The sequence below is a fragment of the Grus americana genome, chromosome 3 (assembly GCF_028858705.1).
Source record: "Grus americana isolate bGruAme1 chromosome 3, bGruAme1.mat, whole genome shotgun sequence".
Lineage (NCBI taxonomy): Eukaryota > Metazoa > Chordata > Aves > Gruiformes > Gruidae > Grus > Grus americana.
The window spans coordinates 117,974,214-117,995,947 of NC_072854.1; the positions used below are offsets into that span (position 1 = coordinate 117,974,214).

The following is a 21,734-nucleotide window of genomic DNA, read 5'->3' on the forward strand; positions in this document are numbered from 1 at the left end:
CTCCCAAACTGAGACAAGCCTGAAAGAACAACCTAGCTACTACCGCGGGCGTTTCAGCTCCGTGGTGGCAATCCCGCTCTTCTACTCATTTCTGTGGCATTTCTTAAAAATCAGCTTTTACCACTGACATTTTGGGGAGCGAGGGAGGTGTGGAGCCAGACAGCGTAGCTGGTGTTTACCACTTGAAATACCCACTCGTCCTCCTGACACTCACCCTCTCCCATGAAGCAAAGAGTATTTCCAAAACACTAAAAAGTACAATGGAAAAGATGACTCCTGTGGGTTGCTTTTAGAAAAAAGTCATCCACTAGCCTGGGTGTTATCATCCACAGCTTAGGAGCGTATCGCACGTGATGATTGGCTTGGCCGGTATTGCCTGGCAAAGCTAAAGACTGGATTTAGATTACCAAAATCAGTAAGGTTTATTTGCTCTATTTCTTGGAGAAATTTTTAAGGCCAAATTCAAAATTCACAGCGTGGGGTAGAAAAATTTTGCCCACAACAGAGCTTCCAGAAAAGCAATTTTGCAGGCCAGGAAAAAGCAAGTGTCAGTACTGGCAGTCATACGCTTGCTTCTCTTCCTTGCAGAGAGCCATTATGCAGTGTTTTCTAAAATTGTAAATGTTCTTTCTGGCTCACAATGGGAAACAACGCTAATATGCATCACAGGGTGTGAGATAAAATGCGCGGCGCTACTGTTGCCTTTGATTTGTCTTCCATTTATATCAGCTCTCAGTAAGAATTACACAAAGACAGAGCTGCAGATTTTTCTTCTCAACTTTTTCACATTTCATCCTTTGTTTCGTTCATAAATTCTAGGGTCTAAATAGGATGTTACATCAGAGACAGGAATTTACATTTAGATAACATAATGCAAAGAATACTAACAACCATAATCCTCCCCCGCTCCGACCAAACAGCTCAGAGTACTTCCCAACTGATCTCAGCTTTGTAAAACAGGGATCTGGCTTCTTTGCTTTAAATTGAACATTTCTTTCTCTTTCTCCAGTAACCTAACATCCAGGGGTTTTTTTGTTTGGTTTTTTTTTTCTTTTTTTTTTTCTTTTTCCTTTTTTCTTGATTTTAGTGAGTCTCGCTCCCTGTGCTGCCCCTGACTTAGTCTCTAGCTACAGTGATGGCTCCAGTTTGCTGTTTGGGAAAAAGCCTGGGAAAACACCCTGAGCACAACGGGGGAGTGTGATAACTACAAGAGGAAGGCCACTTTGTTGCTTGCGAGTTATCTAAAAAAATAGGTAGCAGACACCCCCAAGAACAGCTTTCTGATTGCAGGACACTTAAGAGAGAGCGCTTTTCTTCTTCAGGACCCTACACAAGGACTCACTCGTCATGGGCAAGCAAAAAGGCAGCATTAGAGCCACAGTAAATTGCTCCAGAGAAGTCTTCAGTCAGGTTTCTCAGGTCTGACATCTACCAATGTTGACACCCAGGTCCGGTGATTTACCAGATTTGCAGCTCAGCCTAAGTGAAGCGGGGGCAAGTACTGGGGGCTTTTTTGTCTCCCAAACAGCTTTATTCCTAATAATACTTCTCCTTATACGACCTCATTCCTGCTGTTTGAAGAGGTCCATCCTGCTGGTACTGGTCACACTGGCAACTTTATAAGCAGGAGAACAAGAGGTCAGAAATTTACTCTATGTTTCACACATATCAGAGACTTTTTGTATTAAAAGAAAGTAAATTCAAATAGCAAGTTAGATCAAGGCTGGCTTATGACTAGACCATAACTGTTACATCGGGTAAAAACTGGAGCAACTCATTTGGAAAGCTTAGGCACATTTTTTTGTCAACCATCTTGCCTTCACTTCAAATTATTGAAGATTCCTCAAAGTCCTGTTATATCTTAAGGCATCAAATAGAAACTGGAGGCCAAAAATACAAACCACATAACACAGAGTCTGAACCAAAGTCTTTAAGGAGGAAAAAAAGCTGGGGGGGGGGAACTTTCCATTTTGTCTCAATATGTTTTTTATCAGAGAATATGTTTTCAAAAAGACCAGGATTTTTCCCTTTAGCACTGGAGATCGTATCCCCTCTCTCCATCAAACACACTTTTAACACAGAGGTTGTTCTAGATGCCAGCAGACATAGGTCAGTATTTTCAAAAATAGGTAACTAACATTAGGAGCTCTTTAAAACAGAGTCTAGATCCTGATTTTCAAAAGCTCCAAGCGTCCAACAGCTCCAGCTGGCTTCAAAGGGTCTCACTTCATAAGGTGTTTGGTATGTGCTCAGCATTTTCAAAAATCAGGCCACCTATTTGGGATCCTAAACAGAGACTCAAAAATTCAATGCCAATTCTCACTGCACTAAGGATGACACCACCCCTCTAACCCATGCTTCGAAAGCTCAGTGACATTATAAGTAGCAATATGGCTTTTGCCTTCTTTTTCCCACAATAGAATTTACAGAACTGCTAATAAAACCGGTGTCTATCATGAAAACTGGCAGACTCTTGAGTCTAACAAGATAACTATAATTTTCCTTGAAGCTATTGAGCAAGTCTATAACATCTCCTAAAATCCTCTTAATAATTGACAGCTAACACGGGTTCCTTACAATAAGGTATCCTGAAGGCCAGCCAGAATACAGCAGCCAGTGCTGTGGATACTCAGAAATGCCACACGCCACTGAAAAGTACTGAAACTCAGGCTGGCACGCCGCAACACTTAGCCGTTCCCGTAATGCCATCCCCCTGCTTTGTGGTGCCAGAAAACGTAAAGGCTTACACTTGGGATCTTAGCACCAAAGTCAAGACCTCCACCAATTAAGCCAGAAGAGAATAATTGTATTAGCAGTTGATAGCAGCAGACTCTTGTCCTGCTAAAAGAGGATGACACGCACACATTAAAAGCATTTCCTCAAGCTAAAGTTCTTCAGATTGCTGGATTCGGACCACGTTTTATGATTTATTCATAATGAAGAGCTTCTTAGCTCATGAACTTGCAGATGCCCAAAGCCTTTTCATTATACAGCTTTCAACTATTCCAGGCAGAAAAGAGAGAGAAAAGAGAGAGAAAAGAGAGAGAAAAGAGAGAGAAAAGAGAGAGAAAAGAGAGAGAAAAGAGAGAGAAAAGAGAGAGAAAAGAGAGAGAAAAGAGAGAGAAAAGAGAGAGAAAAGAGAGAGAAAAGAGAGAGAAAAGAGAGAGAGAGAAAAGAAAATTGATATATTGGGGTCAACCAGCAGCCACATCTCCCCTCTTCTCCCCTTGAGTACCCACAGCTGGAGGACAACAGCGAGCTTTTACCAGTACGCAGCATGAGGGTCAGGATTAGAGGCTACAGATGCGCACTGTGGTCCAGACCTGCAAGAATTTGTACACCGGTCTAAGGACTGCCACTGCCCACAGTCTCCACGAACGCCTCGGCGTCTGTTACTTTCATGGGAATTACTGAAGCTTTCAAAAGAATGCAAAATTTGCTAATCCTCCGGTGCAAGTGACTTCAGCCTTGACAGACATTTTCCCAGAGTCACAGATAAACCTGAAGGATTCAGCCATAAAGGATTAAGAGTGGTGTCACCTAGAATTAAGTCACTGGCCTTGAACCACGTTTGTGTTCAGCCCTGTCAATAGCAAATTTCACAATCTTAAAAACAAGGTTTATTGAGTTTCTTTAAATATATATATATCTTCATTTCCTGAGTAGGTTTAAAGGTCTAGAAAATTCACATTATATTGTTTTATAGTTTCCATTTTTTATTACACTTCAGTGCACCAAAACCCATCAATCTGACAGTCTGAGGAGACTCAAACAACTTCTTTCCAGAACTGTGCACAGAATGTTTCTTATATACATACGGAAAGCAAGGAAACGAAGTAAACACCTTGCATGGCTCTTTTCATACAGAATCTGTTTTAAATACTACAGATCCTAAAAGGAAAGGGTCTGTTGCATAGAAAATAGGTGGTCTTTGCCCAGAGAGTTTATAGTTCACAGCAACTCTAGGTAAATATCTTGCCTATTTAGCTACCCTGTTACTCTACTGTAAGCACCTAAAAGAGGTCCCTGCACGAGATGCGCTTTAAGTTAAAAGTCTGTAGCCTTTCAATTATCAGGTGTAGAGATTATCTGGGGTGGACGGGGAGAAGTAAGCCTTGCGCCTTAATGGGTTGGTTCAGTTCACACTGAGTATCTGTGAGAATGCCGAGCACCGATTGAAAATCTCATGCGTCCTAGGCACAGAGCACCACCGATCTTCAGCCTGGTAAAACCTGCCGTAATTTGGGAGTATTGTGCAAAGCTAACTTTGACTTAGTACTGTACACTACAAGTTGACGAGGAATTTGCACAGCAGAAGCTAATCTGCATTTACACACAATAGCCACAGGCTGTAGGTTTGTTCAAGGAATATGGTATTGCAAAAACGCAACAGCTGAATAAAACAAAACCTTACTCAAACCTCAAACATACCTCAAACGCGGGGAAGGAGGAGGAGAGGGTAAGTCGCCACGCCACGTCATGTGGCACCTCACAGAAGTTTTGGCTGCTTTGCCTCCCACCATCAAAGCCTGTGAAAGCACCTGGCTCAGGCTGCAGACTAACCGGGCGGTTGGCAGCAGCCCCGACACCACGCCAAAGCCACTGCATCTACTGCGTCCCGCAGGCGGCGGGTGGTCCCGCTGCACAGGGAACAGACTGGAAAGGCACATGTGGAGTTGATCAAAATATTTCTAACAAAACCTTTTTCCTGAATCAAATTACTTTTTTTTTTTTCTTTTAAAAGAACAGATAGTTTTATGGGAAATGTCATGTTTTCAGGGAGTCATACAAATGTAGCCTGAGAAGCCCAAGATTTCCAGACAAACGTTGTTGACTCTTGCCAAAACCTTGAACTGAAGCTCTCAGATTTCAGTTTCAAAAATGTAAAAAAGTAAAAAAAACCTCCAAAACTTAAAAGGAAATGAGTATTTTTTTTTGATTTTGTAAAAAATTTTCACGGAGGGAGGAACAAGAGGGAAGTGCTTCTGACTAGCTCTCAGGAAGCGCCTATGAGTGTGCGTATTGGTCATTCATGCAACAAGTATTTCTGGCAGAGCTAAGCGAGCTATTCGTTAACCAGCAGGAGCTGGAGGAAGCCTGCTGGTCACAGATGATGCATATATAAGACAGCAGTACAACTGTGTTGGAAATCCATGGAACGGATACTCCAAGCAGGCTGATAAGCATGCAAAGCCTTGAAATTTAGGCTGTGCACTCCTTGGGTAGAGACAACCGTGTACGACACTGTGCACGGTATTACCAGTTCAAGTTCAGAAACTGTGTTGCATGATATATGGCGGTAATGATTAATGATGATGGTAACAACGCTAATGGTTAAAAAGATCCTGCTTATTCTTCTGCATGTTCCCTGTCAGCAAAATTATTCACTTGTTTCATTTCCTTAATATAATAGTAATTCATAACCCAAGAGATGACTTAATAGTGTACCAATTACGGTACAATAGAAAGTATAATGAAAACAGACCCAAACTAAGCTTGCTAAGTTCAGTTTACCAACTCTTCACTCTCACGGAGCGTTTGCTATAGCAAGCTTAAAAGTTCAGATTCATTTTATTTCTGCCTGTCCTTGGGTTTACTAACTCTGAATTAATGCACCTCCTTCTGCAGCCCAAACACGGAAGAACTCTGCAAATAGCTGAAAGAAACGATAAGGACTCCAGGTGACATAGATCACATACCGTACACAGAATTACTTTCCCCAGAGTGAGCCCATGTAGCAGTGTTTTGTGACATTTATCATTAAAGTTCAGTCCTTGGAGTGCTGCCATTGTGGTCATGTGCAGCCGGCTCTCCGCTGATAGAGGGGAGCTTATAACCAAAGGCCATCCCTCCCAAGGGCAGTGCAAAAGTGATTTGAATATCAGGCCTCAGGAAACGTGGTTTTCTACCCTTAGCTGGTTTTATTTCAAGCAGTCTTTCAAGGGCTGCTAGCGGGCCAATCAGTTTACAGTGCGTGACGGTTTATAGCAACAAAACTGCGAAGTCTCCAGAAACTAGAAACCAGTGGAACGTGGAAAAAGAGTTGCCTTCTTGCCAAAACAAAATTCCTGGTGATATATAGTGTTGGATGAAAGACAAAGTATATTGTAGAAACACAGAACTTGCACAAACCTCGTCACGAAGGCTCTGGGGGCTGCCGGGCAGCAGCCTCTCAGGTGTCCTCGGCCACCCTGGTTGAGCACAGCCAAGGCCGGACCAGCCCCCCGTCCCATCCTCCAGCTTCCCTACGGACATATCCTCCCAGCTCTGATTTATTCCTTACGCGGGGACACACATAACCAGCAGCGGGGCTGCTCAGTGAGTAGCTGGGGAGCCCCCCATTGCTCCGGGCAATGCCTCCTCAGCAACTCCCAGCAGCAACGCAGCGAGAGGACAAGCGACGCAGTAATTGTGAAGCGTGCCCGGCAATTTGTACCTGCCGCAGTCGCTCTCGAAGGGTTAGAGCTCACGTCATTTCCAAAGCCTGCAGCACTCCTGACTACTTCAAGCTATCAAGCAGGACAGCGATACAGTAAAGCACTGGGCAGCTTCAAGTGGTGCAATTTCATTCCGCATATGCGTCCTTTGGGTCCTGGGGACTTTGCCCAAAGATTCTTCCACCTCTCAGTCAATTAAGAGAAGGTACAAAATACCAGAGAAATGGCATTTCCTAGCAATTGTGATGAACAAAGTATATAACCAGCTACTTTAAAAGCAGACTTTGAAATGCCACTGGCTTGCTTCGTTCTGAGCACATTCCCAGGGAGAATGTCAGGTCGCATAACTCATTTGTTATCTTTACACAGAGGAGCTCGACGAAGCACCAGCCGTCGTAAAAATACTAACATTCCTTTTCGTAGAAAACAAATATAAAAGAAAAATGCAGCATCTCTCTTAAAAAAAGCCAGTTAGCACTTCGAAGATCACCACATGGTCTGTAAATAGCAATGTCAATACACCGGGGAGCTGCACTCCTCTTTGTTTAACAACAGCCTGAGTTACTCAAATGGAGGTAGCAATGTTGCGGGCCTTCCCCATGACATAAAACTACATCGTGCATTCATTTAGACACACTCTTTGCATTTTATTTCCCTCGACGGCTTAAAAAAATTCCGAGAATTGCAATAGCGTAAGAACAGCATTTCAATCTAGCCTTACATAAAGCGCTGCTCTCCTTTGGGCAGCGTGCACCAAACAACATCTACTTTATATATACCATGAAGGGGAGGGTCGGGGAGGAAACTGCAGTAATTGAGGTCACATCCTCCACGTTTGTGAAGAAACTCCCTCCCACAATTTTCCGTCATCCACGGACACTTGCAGGTATTTACAGCTAGGCATTTTAATTTTATCTAAATATTTATCTCCAGAGTGGCTAAATTAGTAGGTATTTAATTCTAGTGATACAAACACCTGATGGCTGGGTGCTCTCATGTGCCTGCAAATGTGAAACACAAGCCACTGAATTAAATTGCATGGCAAATGTCCACAGGTACCTCTGAGGTATCTGACATCCCACACAAAATCTGTGCTTCACAGGCTTAAACAGCTCTCTCTCTCATGCTTTATAGGGAGGGAGGGAAGAAGGGAAAGAGTTGTGTTTTGTTTTTTTTTTTTTTTTAATCTCATTTGCAGTCATACAGCTAAAGCTCGGAGATTAATAATAAAAAGTGCATATGTGACAATGCAGAAATAAATGCTGTTCAATATCAAATACAAAGCGAGATGCAAATTTATTTTTCTGTTAATTAACCAAGCTTTCGTCTCCACTGCTCTGATCTGTAAATAAAGCGCACAAGCTCGTTTCAAACAAGTCTGGGTATTAAGCAAGCAAAACAAAAAAAACCCAACCCCTAAACTAAAATACCCCAACCCAACAGTCTCCTAGCACTGGTTAGCCAATTATGTTCGCCATTTTTTATTCAGGGGCACCTAAACAGATTAAAACAGGTTAAAAGCAACAGAACCCTGGTGCAGCCCTCCTCTGAATACCACCAGCCACCAGACGCTGCCAAACACTCCCAAGAGCCAAGGGGCATCCCTGAATATTCCGAGATACAAATGACAAAGATGGACAGAAGGATAGATGGGAGGGACAGACAGAAGGGAGAGAAGAAAGAACGACTGGTCCTCAACACTAAATAACATTACATTCTCTTGCAGTTATGCCTAGCCTCCAAAGATTTGCTTTCCAAGTTCTTTCTTGAAATTGTTCAGGTCCTTAACTGATCTCCTGGGGGGTGAATGGCGGGGGGAGACACCACGGTGGACTGAAAAGCCTTAAGCTAATTAAGCATGGCTGAGACATGCTTGATGAGATGGGAAAACCACAAAGCTTTTGAAAGGGTGAAAAATTTCCGACCATCTGGTAGTGGCGTTGCAGAGAGAAGAAAGAGGAAGGACAAAGGGGCAGCTCTCCGCGGCGAGGAGGTACAGGACTCCTTTAATTACTGGGTCACTGAGACTATTACCGCTCCAAATGCCTGTGAAAGCCCGCGGAACAAGCTTAGGAGACTCAGCAAAAAACCCCAGCTCTTAGCAAGAAAAGCATCTGCAAGAAAGCGAGTCGAAGCAGCTTTCCCCAAGATACATCCGCTAATTGGAAATGATAGGTAATAGACAGGGGCGGCGAGGCCCCCAGCTCAGAACGAGACTTTTTCCGGTGACCTCTCTACCTCTCTCCTCCGACTGCTGTTCTCCAAGGCCCTGCAGATGGTGCTCTCTAAATTAATACCACCCCGCCAGCCAGAAGGAAGCTTCTGTTGTACTTGGCAATACAGGTGAACAGCCTGCATTTCGGTTTCAAAATGAATGCCCCAGGTGTTTCGCCAATATGGCAAGCAGCTGATGTGCTCCAGCCTCTTCAGGCCTGGTTAAGGCTCATCTGTGTTTTCCCATCTCTAAGACCGGCTAGAGAAAATCACAGCATTCAGAGGGCAAACTTTGCACACCGGAGCAAAATCTGAGCTATCTTTGCTCTAAATGGCTTTGTCAGCCGTAAGCTGCAAACTTGCCAGTGCGATCCAAATGAAGAGCCCTCCCCTGCCTTCTCCTCTCAAATGAGCTGGATACGGCTGCAGCTGACTACAGGTGCAGGCTAGCAAAGAGCAAGCTGGTTTCGACACCAGAAGCTGTGACCAAACCCCTGCCAAAAAGCAGCGCTACGCTAACTCTCACTTCGGGATGCGAATACGTGCAGCTGATTTCCTTCCCTCCCACACGCAGATTATTCTCCAATTATTTCGGCTGTGTGCTGTGATCCAGTCAGATTCGCAAGCTGCACAAGAGCAAGCTATATCCATCCTTGGATGGGAGACCTCATTAAAAGAAGGAAGCGGTACCGGCGATCTAACACATTGCACTGCACTGCTGTCTCCAGGATCAGATATAAAACCCCAGTCTGGACTATCTGTAGCTGTTAAATATCCCGTAGCAGCCGTGATAACAATAAATGGCATGAACTCTATCCTTCGGCCAAATCTCAATGAGAATTTCTCTCCACTAGGCTCCCCTTGAACGTTCACTTGGAAAGAGCTCCTGTGTCTTAAACTATCACACTTTTAATTCAGTACTGTTAAACATTGGCTGCGTTTAATGCCAGAGGGAACAGTTTCACAAGCAGATTCTGTGATCTCTGTATATATCAGTTTCTAAGATAACTTGGGTTCCTTTAGATAGGTATCAGATATATATGTATTTCTTATCATCTGCTTTTCATGCTCACACACTTACTTCAAGAGCCAGCTGGATCTGCAAGCAGAGCTGCATCCAGAAAATCTATTCCCCTGCACATCCCACGTAATGCTGGAAGCAGGCAATATTAGAAATACTGTTTAAGGACTTTTCCTTTTTCTTTCTTTTCTTTTTTAAGCACACTTGCCCATGTTGCAGGGCCAGAAGATTCAAAACCAAGCTAAAAAAGCATCCAAACTTTTGGATTCTTACCTGAAAAACAGCTCTGCTCCAGCTGGCCCTCGATGCTGTGGGGGACTGCAGCACCGCCATCCAGTTACTGACTCACCTGGTGCGGACCGTGCAGTTCAAGACCCAGGTTTATATGTGCAAGCAGATTTATGATGAGACAGGCGTTAAAAAAAATAACAATTGTATAAAGTGACCACAATAGCTGTACTTAGTACACACTGGACAGTTATTTCTCTGCCTTCCAAAGTAGTAAGACAAACAAAACCACAGAGGATGCCAGTTTTGCCACTCCAAGACCAGCGTGGGAGTTGTAAGCTACAGTCGTGTAAGAGGAGCTGTAAAATATCTGCTGTCCCAAGGAGGAGGCCCCAGAAAATGAGAGCACAACTCCGGTCTCTTTTGGAGATCCAGCTTTGCAGACCAATGTGACCACCAGAGAGGAGCTCCTGATATCCAAGGAAGGGACTGGGTGTGCTGGTAGGGACCGCGCCAAGACACTGTGAACGTCCAAAGTGAAATAACAAGAGCTAGAGCCAGCAACTGAACTGAGACGTGATTGCAGCAGCCACGAGCATCCAAACTCAAGTGAGGGAGAGGGACCGTGCCAGTGCTCACCACTGCCCTCGTACCATGCTAATCAGAGCACGATGGAAATAAATATGAGTTTGAGTCCCTCTCCATGCTGGAAGGGGTCAAATCCTTACCCTCATGTCCTAGACATCCCTGCAAGGCAGTTGTGAGGGAAAGCCCCTTCCATTCTTCCCATGCACACTGAGCTAACCACCACCAACATTTCATGACCCGTGGAGTCCTTTCAACACGCAGGAATAAGCAAAACAAAAGGCACTGTAGCTGCTGTACACTCAAAAGAGCAAGTCCTGCTCAGGTTTCCATCCTCTGTGGACCATCTGGGTCCTCAGCTGATGGAGGCGCCACGCTCGAGTACCGGCACCCAAGGGGGAGCTCCTCAGACACAGCCCTGCTGACTACCTCCCCGTTTAGTCTGCGAGCTTTTCTGCTACTCTTCTCTGTTGCCTGGACAGCTGGAAGAATCAGCCAATTTAATTTCCTTGAATCGAGCTGCCGGAGTCAGGTACTGATTTTTCAGCACAGTGACATCTTATTTTGAAGCACCTGAGGTATCTCCATTTGTGCTCATTTGACGCTTTTGTGCTACATTTCAGGCTGACAGATCATACAAACACATCCAATGAATGCGTTTTAACTGATGAAACACCTTGTAACCACGATAGCATTTGGCCACAAACTGGGAATCTCAATTTTTTCCAGCCACTGAGACAGTGACTTTGCCACCCTGACCCCCCTAACTATATACCATTGTTAGCTGTAACCAGGGGGCAATGGAGGAAAGATTATTGACTTTTTCCTCTTAGAATCCAGAACACAGTTTAACTGATTTTCTACCCAGGTAAGAATGGTATGAGCCTGTAAGTGACTGCTTATTTCCTCCACAGAGAAAATGCTGAATGTGTAAACATGCCATCTTTCAAGGGCTGTCAAGTAATGTAGGTATTGAGTGTTTTTTGACAGGATGCTGTAAATGGAATAAAGGCAGTTTTGGCCTCTGCGGTAGCTATGATTACTGGCAGAGCTATGCCCTTCACACTTAGCGACTGGGGAACAAACAAACAAACAAGGCTGCGCATCCACAAAGGGGAATAATGAGACAGAAGGCTTACACGTCCCAACATTTCAGGGTAAAGACCCTGCACCAGTGAAACAATAATGAAGGGTGTTTTGTGGTTGGAATTTTCTGGCTGCAGAACCTATGGATTTTAAAACTCAGGACAGAAGTCACAAGTAAATTCTGAATCTGGGAGAAAAATCCTTAATAAACATTTGAGCAAAGAACGGTGTTAATCAGGTATGGAACAATCACATTACAAGCATCCCAGCAAGTATACGGGTAAGTAAAAGACAATGTCATTCTGTGTTCTTCATATTTCTCTTGGATCTCAAACAAAATCAGATGTTTTTGCAGTTGCCTACACTTGCAACTCAAAGTGCATCATCCAGAGTACCTGCTTTGCTAGACTGGTGTAATTGCAGCTATGAACACAGGCTGCTCCAGAAAAGGACCTCCAGAGCTCATGCAAGATCCCAAAAAGGAGATGCTGAATGTTTTGTTAAATGACAGGAAGTCCCAAAAAGCCGCACTCCTGCACCAATATGTTGAGATACCACTACTACATGGTTAAGATGCAGGTGCAGTCAGAGAGATATAGGAGGTGAGATAGTTGCTAGCTTCCTCCCTGGCAGATAATTCACAGTGACTAGAGACAGGGTCAGCTTGGGCTGTTGGGCTAACACTATGGGCCAGGTATACTGGTGGTGACCTCACATGCTCATCTGGAGGTGGAATGTGATGAAAGCCAACCAAGGAGAGGAAAACTGTTCCAGATGGCAAGATCTGCTCAAGAGAACACTCACCTGTCAACTGCATTAGGAAAAGATGAGGGGACAGAAAACTTGCTGCCAAAAAATTACGAGTAACAGGCAGGAAAAAGGAAGAGGAGATCCAGAGGTATGAGGAAAGGGTAATGCTTCAAAGACCTGAATGAGATCGGGTGGGATTTTTCCTGCTCAGGGTCTGCAGTAGCGAGAAGCAGATTTAATCTCAGTCGGGGTCATGCCCTATCAAGGCAACCTCCACTTTACAAGTTGTAGGCACGCCTTTCCCCTCCCTGTGTAATAGTGCCTCCTTGTACAGCACTGGCCTTCCTCTCCAAGCGCCAGGAGCAAGGGCACCTATGAAGGCACGGCGAACCTCCCCAGCAGAGCCAAGGCTGTGGGGATGCGCAGAGCAGAATCACGCAGCGTGCCTCCGGACCCACCTGATCGCGTGCAGAGTGAGTAAAGGCCACCCTCCTCGTAGGAGAACAAGGTTAAGTACTCACACCATTGGGCACAACTACAGCAATAAAGCTACTGACAGAGAAGCAACAACGTTGTTCCCCTGCTCCCCCAAAAGAACAAGCGAGGTAATCTTTTAATCCTGATCCTAGGACTTATGCTGCTTTCTTTCAATTTGTTCCTGTTCTGCACTTGAAATAAAAGACGGTTCTCCCAATCATCCCCTCCACACTCCCACTGCTTGTGGGATTTTCCACACTTGGTTATGACCATCTATCTATCTATCTCATGAAAATCACTGGCTAAGTGCAGTTTCTTTCTCTGTTGCACTAAGTGAGTGGCCATTTGCATTTCTGAAATAGGTATAAAATAGTGCAACAGCCGGGGCAGCGTGGTACACCCAAACTTAATGTAAGCACGGGGGAGCACAGAATTTCCAGTTCCCAGAGCCAGCTCAGTCAGATCTGTGCGCATTCCATCATAAACAAACTTTATTAAAGGAGGTAGGATTCCAAAATTAATAAGTACGTAACAAAATGAAGCCTCCTTTTGCAGCAGACAGGGCACAAGAACATAAAATTTGTCCGGGAGAGATGGAATTCTTTCCTTGTGTAGCTCCCCGCTCTCCATTGGTCTGCTGGACTTATTCTAAATTAAGACCGAAGTTCTTACTGTTGCAAACAGGAATTAAGCCCACTCTTCAAACAGACGCCTCTGTACCCATATAGTATATTTAAAAATGGAGCCATTTCTCTGGAGGTGCTAAAGCTAATTTCCAGATACACTGTTAACTATGATGCCATCTGTAACAGTGCAGTCCTTGGCCAGCGAGCCCTACTTTTTCAATATGTTACAGGAAAAAGTTTCTAAAATGTCAGTGTCTCTCCCGTATTCCTTTCACTTGTTCCTTGGGTGCTATTTGAGATGATTTGGAAGAGATACGCATTTCGTTTGCATAAGGCACCGCTGCCTCTCTGGAGATCTGAGGTAAAACCAAAGCCTAGTAGGCTTGGACACCACCGCATGAAATATGGATTCTATTATCTTTCCAGTTTTCATATGCTAAAATGGCATTATCAGTATCTTAAAGCTCTTTAAGCCTTGTAGCTCACAAGTACAAAACATGTAACATCATGTAATACTATTATAAACATATGAGGACTTAGAATGACTTCATAGCATCTGCTTTTCAGTGGGATTTCATGCCTTTATATTTTTTGGCATTCCTACCATGGAAAATAAAAATGAAAATGGCACTTCAAAATATTCCATTAAAAATATCCAATTTCTCCCCCAGCTTCTCAGAGGATTTGATTTTTTAAAATTTCTTTTTATTTTCTGGATATGGAAAAGAGTTCTAAAAATTATTTTACTTGATTTAATGCCGCGTGTGTTTCAATTCTGTACTGTAACATGAGTTAATTAAACTAAACAAAAGCCACATTGTCAACACCTTCAGCAAGAACAAAGAGATGATGTTTTTAAATGAAATAAAAATTGCCAATTCATAATGGTATTTCTATTCTGCTTACTGAAAATGAAATGAAGAAAGCAATCAAATACACACAATAAACCTTAAACACTATCATTGTTAAAGTATTCCCTTTTCTTGTTTCTTTTTTTCTTTCCTTTTGGCTTTTTGTCTTGTACCCTACCATCAAGGCTGATAACATAAAGTGACTGTGACAGCAGGCAGAATGTTCAAGCTGAAAAATTCCTTACGTTTTCTACTTTTTATTAGAAAAGCACACAGAAAAAAATATATCATTTGTCATTGAAAGAGATGAAAAATAATTAAAACTTAAAACTGATCTTGCACCACCTATTCTTTACATACATTCAGGCTAGAATCTGATATATGGGGAATAATGAAAAGAAACAGATTCCTTCTGTGGCAGGAAAAAAAAAAAAAAAAAAGATTTCTTTCCCCCCCCAGGAGACTGAAATCAATATCTGGAGCAGACTATTGAGAGTGTAATAACCACCCCATCCTGCCAACGCACGGTGCTGCCCAGGCAGCACCCTTAGGGAAGGTCTGCAGAGGGTCTGCATCCCGTTTGCCACCTCTCTGAGAGCTGAGGAGGAACATCATTTTGGGCAGCACGTGCTGCCTGATGTGGTATGAGTTCTGCACTGGCCCATGCTTACAAAATGAACGAACCTCATCGCCTCCGTGGTCCTGCTGCTGCATACCACTGGTCATGACAGCCTGCAAGGGGACATGGACCAGGAAAGCTGGTCCGCATTAGTGACGCTCCCTCCTAACAATCCTTCTGATCCTTCGCCACCAGCGAAGCAGTTGCTGATAGCAGCTACCCTTTGCTGATGTAAGAGCCTGGAGACCTCCCAGTTCAGAACTGACAAAGTCACCACAAATATAACCATGGACACCGGGTGCAAAACACGCTCTCCTCTTCCGCAAGCTGCAACATCCAAGTGGAGCACAGAACGTGCTCGCACAGAGGCACTCGCAGGTGGGTCAGCCTCACCAGTCTTCAGCTTTTAACAGAGCTACCCCAATTCCATATCTACGCAGGATATTTTAAGGGCGCTTATGAAATTCCACATGCCATTTGTATACTTGCGGTCTCCCCTTCCAAAAGTAATCTTTTGCTAGGCTAAAAGGTTTCTTTTCCCTGCCTACAGTTATGGCCGTTGCTACTTCCACAAGGCATAGAAATTACCTGGACATATGTTTCTGCCACAGCTATGAAGCCTTCAGATGAGCAAAGTGCTTTGCACAGACGATACAGATCAAGCAACCATTGGACCACCACGTATTTACCGCAGCAGGCTGGCAAGCAGAATCTGGTCACAAAAGTTCCTCATCTGGCTGATATTGCAACAGCAAAGGTCACCTGAGTCTTGTGAAGTTCTCGAGAAAATAAAGGCATGTAAAGTGAGGCTTCTTAAAACCTAAAGGTATGCCCTGGATAAAGGCAGCGCTTTGGCTTTCCAGCGATAATCTTGTTACAGCGTACCTCCAACGACTTCCAGCTCCTTGCTTTGCAACAGTCCACCTCTCTGCGTAGCTTAGAGCTTTGGACATGAGAGTTTACAGACCCATTTACAATTTTCTGGTTCCACAGCACTTCCAGCATTTCTGCAAAAAGGTCCAAAGGTACTCCTTTTTTTTTTTTTTTTTTCAATTTGCCAAATATCAATACCTGCCAGAAGTAGACTTTAAAGATATATTTCATATTTAGGGCTAGACTATTCTGTAACAGCCCCCTAAATATCATCTGATTCATTCAGTATGGGTTGTTATCAAAGACCAGACACACTGTATCTGATTCATGATATTTATTCTTTTTTTCTTTGGGCAACAGAATAAAAGAAGTTGGAGCCTTTATACTAGATCTTCAGAAGCCGCAACCCTCCAAAATGTCTTTATATTCTTTTCTTTCCAAACAAAAAGAAAATCTTTTTTAAGAGATATAAGGAAGATATTTTAAAATCTCTTTTTTTTTTTTTCCAAAATGTCTTATCCACCTCCACTTGAAGCTGAAAAGTTTGGTTAAGAAATAAAAAACAAATAAATAAAATAAATAAATAGTAGAATATAAATAAATAATAAAACTCCAATATAAAACAATTGCCGTGACTCAATAAAGATGTTAGATTTGTCCAAAAAGATCTTTCTCAAGTAGTATTTCATTTCTCTATAGCCACAATGTCATATCAAAGAAAGTCATTATTTTGACATTATTTATGACTGTACCAATGCATGTAAAATCCTATAAATGCCTGAGACTGAAACTATAAAAAATTGAGAGCTCTTTTCCTCCAGGTTTTGGAATATTTAATTCTCTCCAAGATTATGCCATAAAATTATCTCTCTTGCTAAAGTATAGATGGGTAAATGACCTGAAAGTCTAGCTGTTTCACTGAAGAACGGACGAAATGATGGCTACAGAGTTACATAGCTATTCATGTAATGAAGACTGTTGAGCAAAACTGGACTTAGCTAGAACAGAAATTAGACAGAATTCAAATTCACAGTAAACAGGCACTGACCAGAAGACTAGTAAAGGAAATCAGGGATACTGCAAATGATTTAAACTGTGAAACCTCCCCAAGCCTGCCATAGCACTGCACGGCTCGTACATAAGAAAAGACGATTAATACAGTTCCCTAAACGTGGCATTCAAATAGGCTAAGACGTAACTGCACAGATATACCGATTGTAAGGACTGTGTCCTGCTCTTAAACTAAATCCCTGGAAACTTCAATATCCTTTTTATAGGCATTAATTATGGCATTTTGCTCCTTGATTGTGCTTCAGCAACCACCCGCTTCCGCACTTCTGGACTTGTCCAACAGAAAATAAACGTATCCTTTGCCCAAGGAGCATGCTACCCGACCACTCTAAATTTGTTTCTTGGGTGGAGAAACATCCCATGTCAAGCTCAGCTCACGTTCCAAACAGCACAAGGAGACAAAAGATTTTAGCCCGAATAGAGAGGAGAGCCAACAGAGAAATAACAGCTACTTCTGTTCATATTCCTGATAGAAATCCTATCCTCCAAAGACTTAAGCAACTTCCAGAGATGATCAGTGAGGGAAATCGTCATATCTAATGTTTTGACGAAGGGAGATTGAAAGAGGTGGGAAATAAGAAGATAGAGGGGAGAGCAGGTTCAGAGGAGGAAATGGCTACATATTCACACAAATAAACATGAGTTTTATTTCCGTGTGCTGCTAATTGTGCTGTGGAAAAACTGCGCTGATTAAAACTACAACTAAATGCTGAATGCATGGTCATTACAACATGACAGGGTTATTTCCAAGTCTACATATAAAGGGACTGCCGTGTACACTTCCCTAGTCAGCAAATAGGTCAGTGATCACCACTTACTCTGCTTTTTAATAAAGGGATTTGAGAATATTCCCTAATCTTATAAGAAACCCAGATTTTCATTATTCTTTTGTGAACTAGAATGAGTGCATTATGGTAGCTGGAAAAAAATTAAAAAGGCATCTTAGTTTGTCTTTTTTCTTCAGTTGCTCTACAGTAATATATAACTTTTAAGTTATGGTAGGAAAAAAAGGGAATAAATTGGCACGTGCTGTATTTTATTACTGATTTTGGAAAAAGCAACAGCAGGTTTTTATGAAACACACACAGTGCCTTACATTGTTAAATTCTTCAGAGGAATCTGGCTTGTTTCTTACTGCTGGCAATGGGAAACAGTCATGAGACTGCCAAGACTTTGATTCTTCGTTCCTCTGGGCTCCCAGCGCCCCAGAACCTCGAGAGCGCCAGGATCTGCGACTCCTTGGTAATACACGCACTATGGTGTGACCCTGGAGCTGTGAAGCCAAATAAACTATACAGAAAGGACTCGCAAGCCCTAAAATCCCCCAAAACACATAGATGAGCTGGTAGTAAAATTTGCACAATTAGACTAGAAGCTTACTTATGGTTTTTCAGAAGTTTGTGAAAACTGAGACACATCTCAAAACTGGCAAGAAACAGTCATTTTTCCATGGAAAACCAGGTCACTGAAAAATTTCCTAGCACGCTTCAAAGCCACAATCAGTAACTAAGCAGAAATCTAGCTTTAGGTTGGAAAAGGGACTTTGATCTTTGTTGGTCATTTAGTGGCTTCCACAGCTCCAGTGCTGGGGAGAGCACAGGTCACAGATGACTCCCATTAATCTAATGGCTCCCTGTGAGAGGGAGAGAAGCAGCTATATGCTACCCTTTGCTCCAGGATGAGTTTGGTGACACACAAAAAAGCACCAGATGTAGAACAGAAAGACCAGGTAGTTTGCAGTTTAGTAGTTGCTACGTTTGGCTATGCATGTAGATCTAGCACAGGTCAAAACCACTTAATATCCGTGTATTTCTAATTAATGGGACTATCTGTCCCATGTTAGCTTTTCTTCCCTGTGTTCTTAGACGAAAAGATGCCATTACATCATCAAATGTCCTGTGGATGCTGCTGAAAACTATTTATTATTAAAATGGATTAGTTTATGAGGTAGCACTTGGGTTATATAAAATGACGTTACATATTAAATCTCTCTCTTTTATGCCAGGTAATCTCTTTTCATTAAGAAGAGTCTCTCTTTGGGGAATATATCTTATTTTATCAGCCTGAACTTCAGCTGTTTTTCTTTTTTTACCTCTCTTTGTCCAGATCCGCCTTGCTTTGTGGTGAACTTTCAAAACTCAGATGGTAGAGTACGTGCCCACCAGACCTGGAAGCAAGACAAGCGCTGAGGGTGCTCTACATGTTCTTATACCCATAAGAATGAAACAAAGCAAGGGAAAGCCTTAATTTCCTTCCCTTCTCAAAACCCTGAAAAAGCACCCGTTTATTTTCCCAAAGACAGCATGTTCGGAAGAAGCTAAACAGAGTATCTACGCAGTTACCTGAGTGCTGTTACCCTGCAGGGAGACTCAACACATCATCTCCTCTTATTATTGAGCTGACCCAAAGCTCACTGAAATCAATGACAGTCCTTCTGTGAACTTCGACGAGCTTTGGATTAGACGAATCTTGCACAGGAACAATACCTGAGCCCCCAGGTATTTTGGAAATATGTTTGGAAAGAACCTTTTACTTACTTAGTACTTGAACTTTTTCAAATCAGGGGCAGGAAAAGTGCCAAGAACAACCCTTTTCTGATATTACCTTCTTTCCCTTACTGTTGCATATTTTTTAATAGTAGGTAGAACAGATGGTGAAATATAATCTCTCCACTGAGAACTAAATGACAGTGACTAGCTGTAGGGGACACTAAAGTATTAAAGAGAAGGAAACGTACAAATAATGAAAGTGCATTTTGTCCAACTTGCTTTTGATGAGGCATAAAATAAAATGTAAATAATTTCTACGAGGAGGAAATTAACATAACTACTTTGGTATTTGCAATCAGAGTGAGCTGGTATTATATAACCCGGATTTGCAACTGAGGTAGCGCAATATCATTTACCTGGATTTGAAGTAAGGATTATATCAATTTTATTTTCACCATCAGTGATAAAGCACAAACCCGATACCATTAACATGACTGATAATAAAGCGATGTGATTAATCTCAACTTGGATAGGCAATTAAAAAAAAAAAAGCAGAGGAAATGTTGTTTAGCTGTATACGAACAAAAGGGTTCTATTAACCAGGGTTTGCAGTGAAGAAAACTGTCAATGTTACTAACACAGGTTTGCAATTAAGTTGGTGTCAATGTGGCTGGGAAAAGGAGTTCATCATTAGGACAACAGAGTTAGTATTGACCTGAATTTTCAATAAAAATAATGTCTGCGTTTTAATTTGGAACTGTAAAATTCATCCATGTGCTCTACAAATGACGATATAATTATTAACTTGCAGTTACTTTGCAATTAGAGAATTATTTACATAATATGTTATTTTTTATATAACCATGTGCCTGTTAGAAATGGTGAGCTGAACGTAGGGTTCCCAGAAGTGTTCGACACTTAAAATTAAACTTCAACATTTCTTTGCAAAAGCATTACTAAGGATTTAAATACTTTACTCCCCCCAAAAAAATTACTGCTTCAGGAAGACTCTGTCTTCCTCCGCCAAATATTGGTTTCTTTATTAGAATTACTAGTTTTAGTTAATTACTACTTAAATCTCTATTAGTGACCTCACAAATAATTATCATACCCATTTATTGTAAATGCTCTCGATGCTTCTAGCGAACATGATCAAGAGGGTACTTAAATGGACATAAATTGGTTGTTTAATCAGCCTTATGCACGTTAATGCAGAAAACCAACAATGAGAACAGTGTTTATTTAAAAGTCACATTAGAAGCTGAGCGTGCACCTTTTTGCGCTTATTTTCCTATGTAAATCCAAGTCCAATACATCAAAACAACACTCAAGAACAGGCAAAAAAGGATTTTTCTTAGGAAAAAAAAACCAAAACAAAATGCTTTTATGTGCTTTTTCCATGTTTCCTCACAACAGAAAAGGAGAACATGAGCCCAGCTGTACTCTCTCTCTCAATCTATTTTATAAGTAGCCTCACCTCCTTCTTTGTCTTCTTTTCCTTCTTCCTCTTTTTCCTCTGCGCCGTGAATCAAAGGCATCTCAACTTCTGTTGTGTCTTCTTGGTTCAACAATGGCTCTGAATAAATTTGATAAAAAGAAGATGAACAGTAAGGCTTTTCAGAAGGGACATAAAAGGATTAACATACACTAGAGAGATTACCATTAAAAACACTGGCAGAGGAAAAGGATCCTTTTCCCTGAGAGGACAGATACAAAAGCTGTCTCGGGGAAATCCAAGGGGCTGTAGTTGAGAGCAAGGCCTTGATCCTTCAAGATGCTGAGCTTTCTGGGATTTAGCACAAAACCCCTACGTGCCTAGCTCCAAGCACAGGCCTTCACCGGGACTCGTCGCAAGCCCAGAGACGCACGTACTCAAGTGTTTTGCTGGACTGGGGACAGAGCACTCAGTGCTCTGAACGTACAAGGCTGAAGCACTTGTCATCAGGAACAAAAAATGCAACGTTCGCTTCTTTCTCTAACAGTCACAGCCAGCTTTTATCACCCAGAATCCAGCTACTCCACTGCTCAGGGCCGAATTTAGAGTTACCATAAGAAGATCTGGCTCCACAGATTTAGCTTTGTGGGTATGGAGAAAGAAAGGGAACACCGCTGATAATATCCAACAAACAAGTAGAGCTTTTGCCCGTTAATCTTGCTCTTTGGTTTTGCGGCACATGCAGTACCTTCTATTTCCATGCAGGAGCTTTGGGACTCTGCCCCAGTTTTCATCTCCTCCTCTGCAGGAGCATCCTGTTGTCCTGTTAACATGGCAAATGGAAAAATGACATCAGCATGAATGGCTGCGTGAAGGCAACGGCGAGTTCATCAAAACAGGACACGAACCTAACACATAGTATGGTACTTTTCAGCCAAGTACAGCTTTTTTTTCTATTAAATGAACAATGTT

The 21,734-nt window shown here is 42.4% G+C and overlaps 1 protein-coding gene across 3 annotated transcripts in view; it reads right to left on the reverse strand.

The window, feature by feature from the left end:
• Positions 1-21,734, reverse strand: part of MACROD2 (mono-ADP ribosylhydrolase 2) — an 892,353-nt gene that overhangs the window by 20,793 nt on the left and 849,826 nt on the right. For all 3 annotated transcript variants that reach the window (XM_054819960.1, XM_054819959.1, XM_054819958.1), the window contains 2 exons: positions 21,511-21,585; positions 20,805-20,903 (listed from right to left, as the gene is read on the reverse strand). In XM_054819960.1, coding sequence (XP_054675935.1) covers positions 20,805-20,903; positions 21,511-21,585 — 174 coding nt within the window. The remainder of the gene's footprint in view (positions 1-20,804; positions 20,904-21,510; positions 21,586-21,734) is intronic.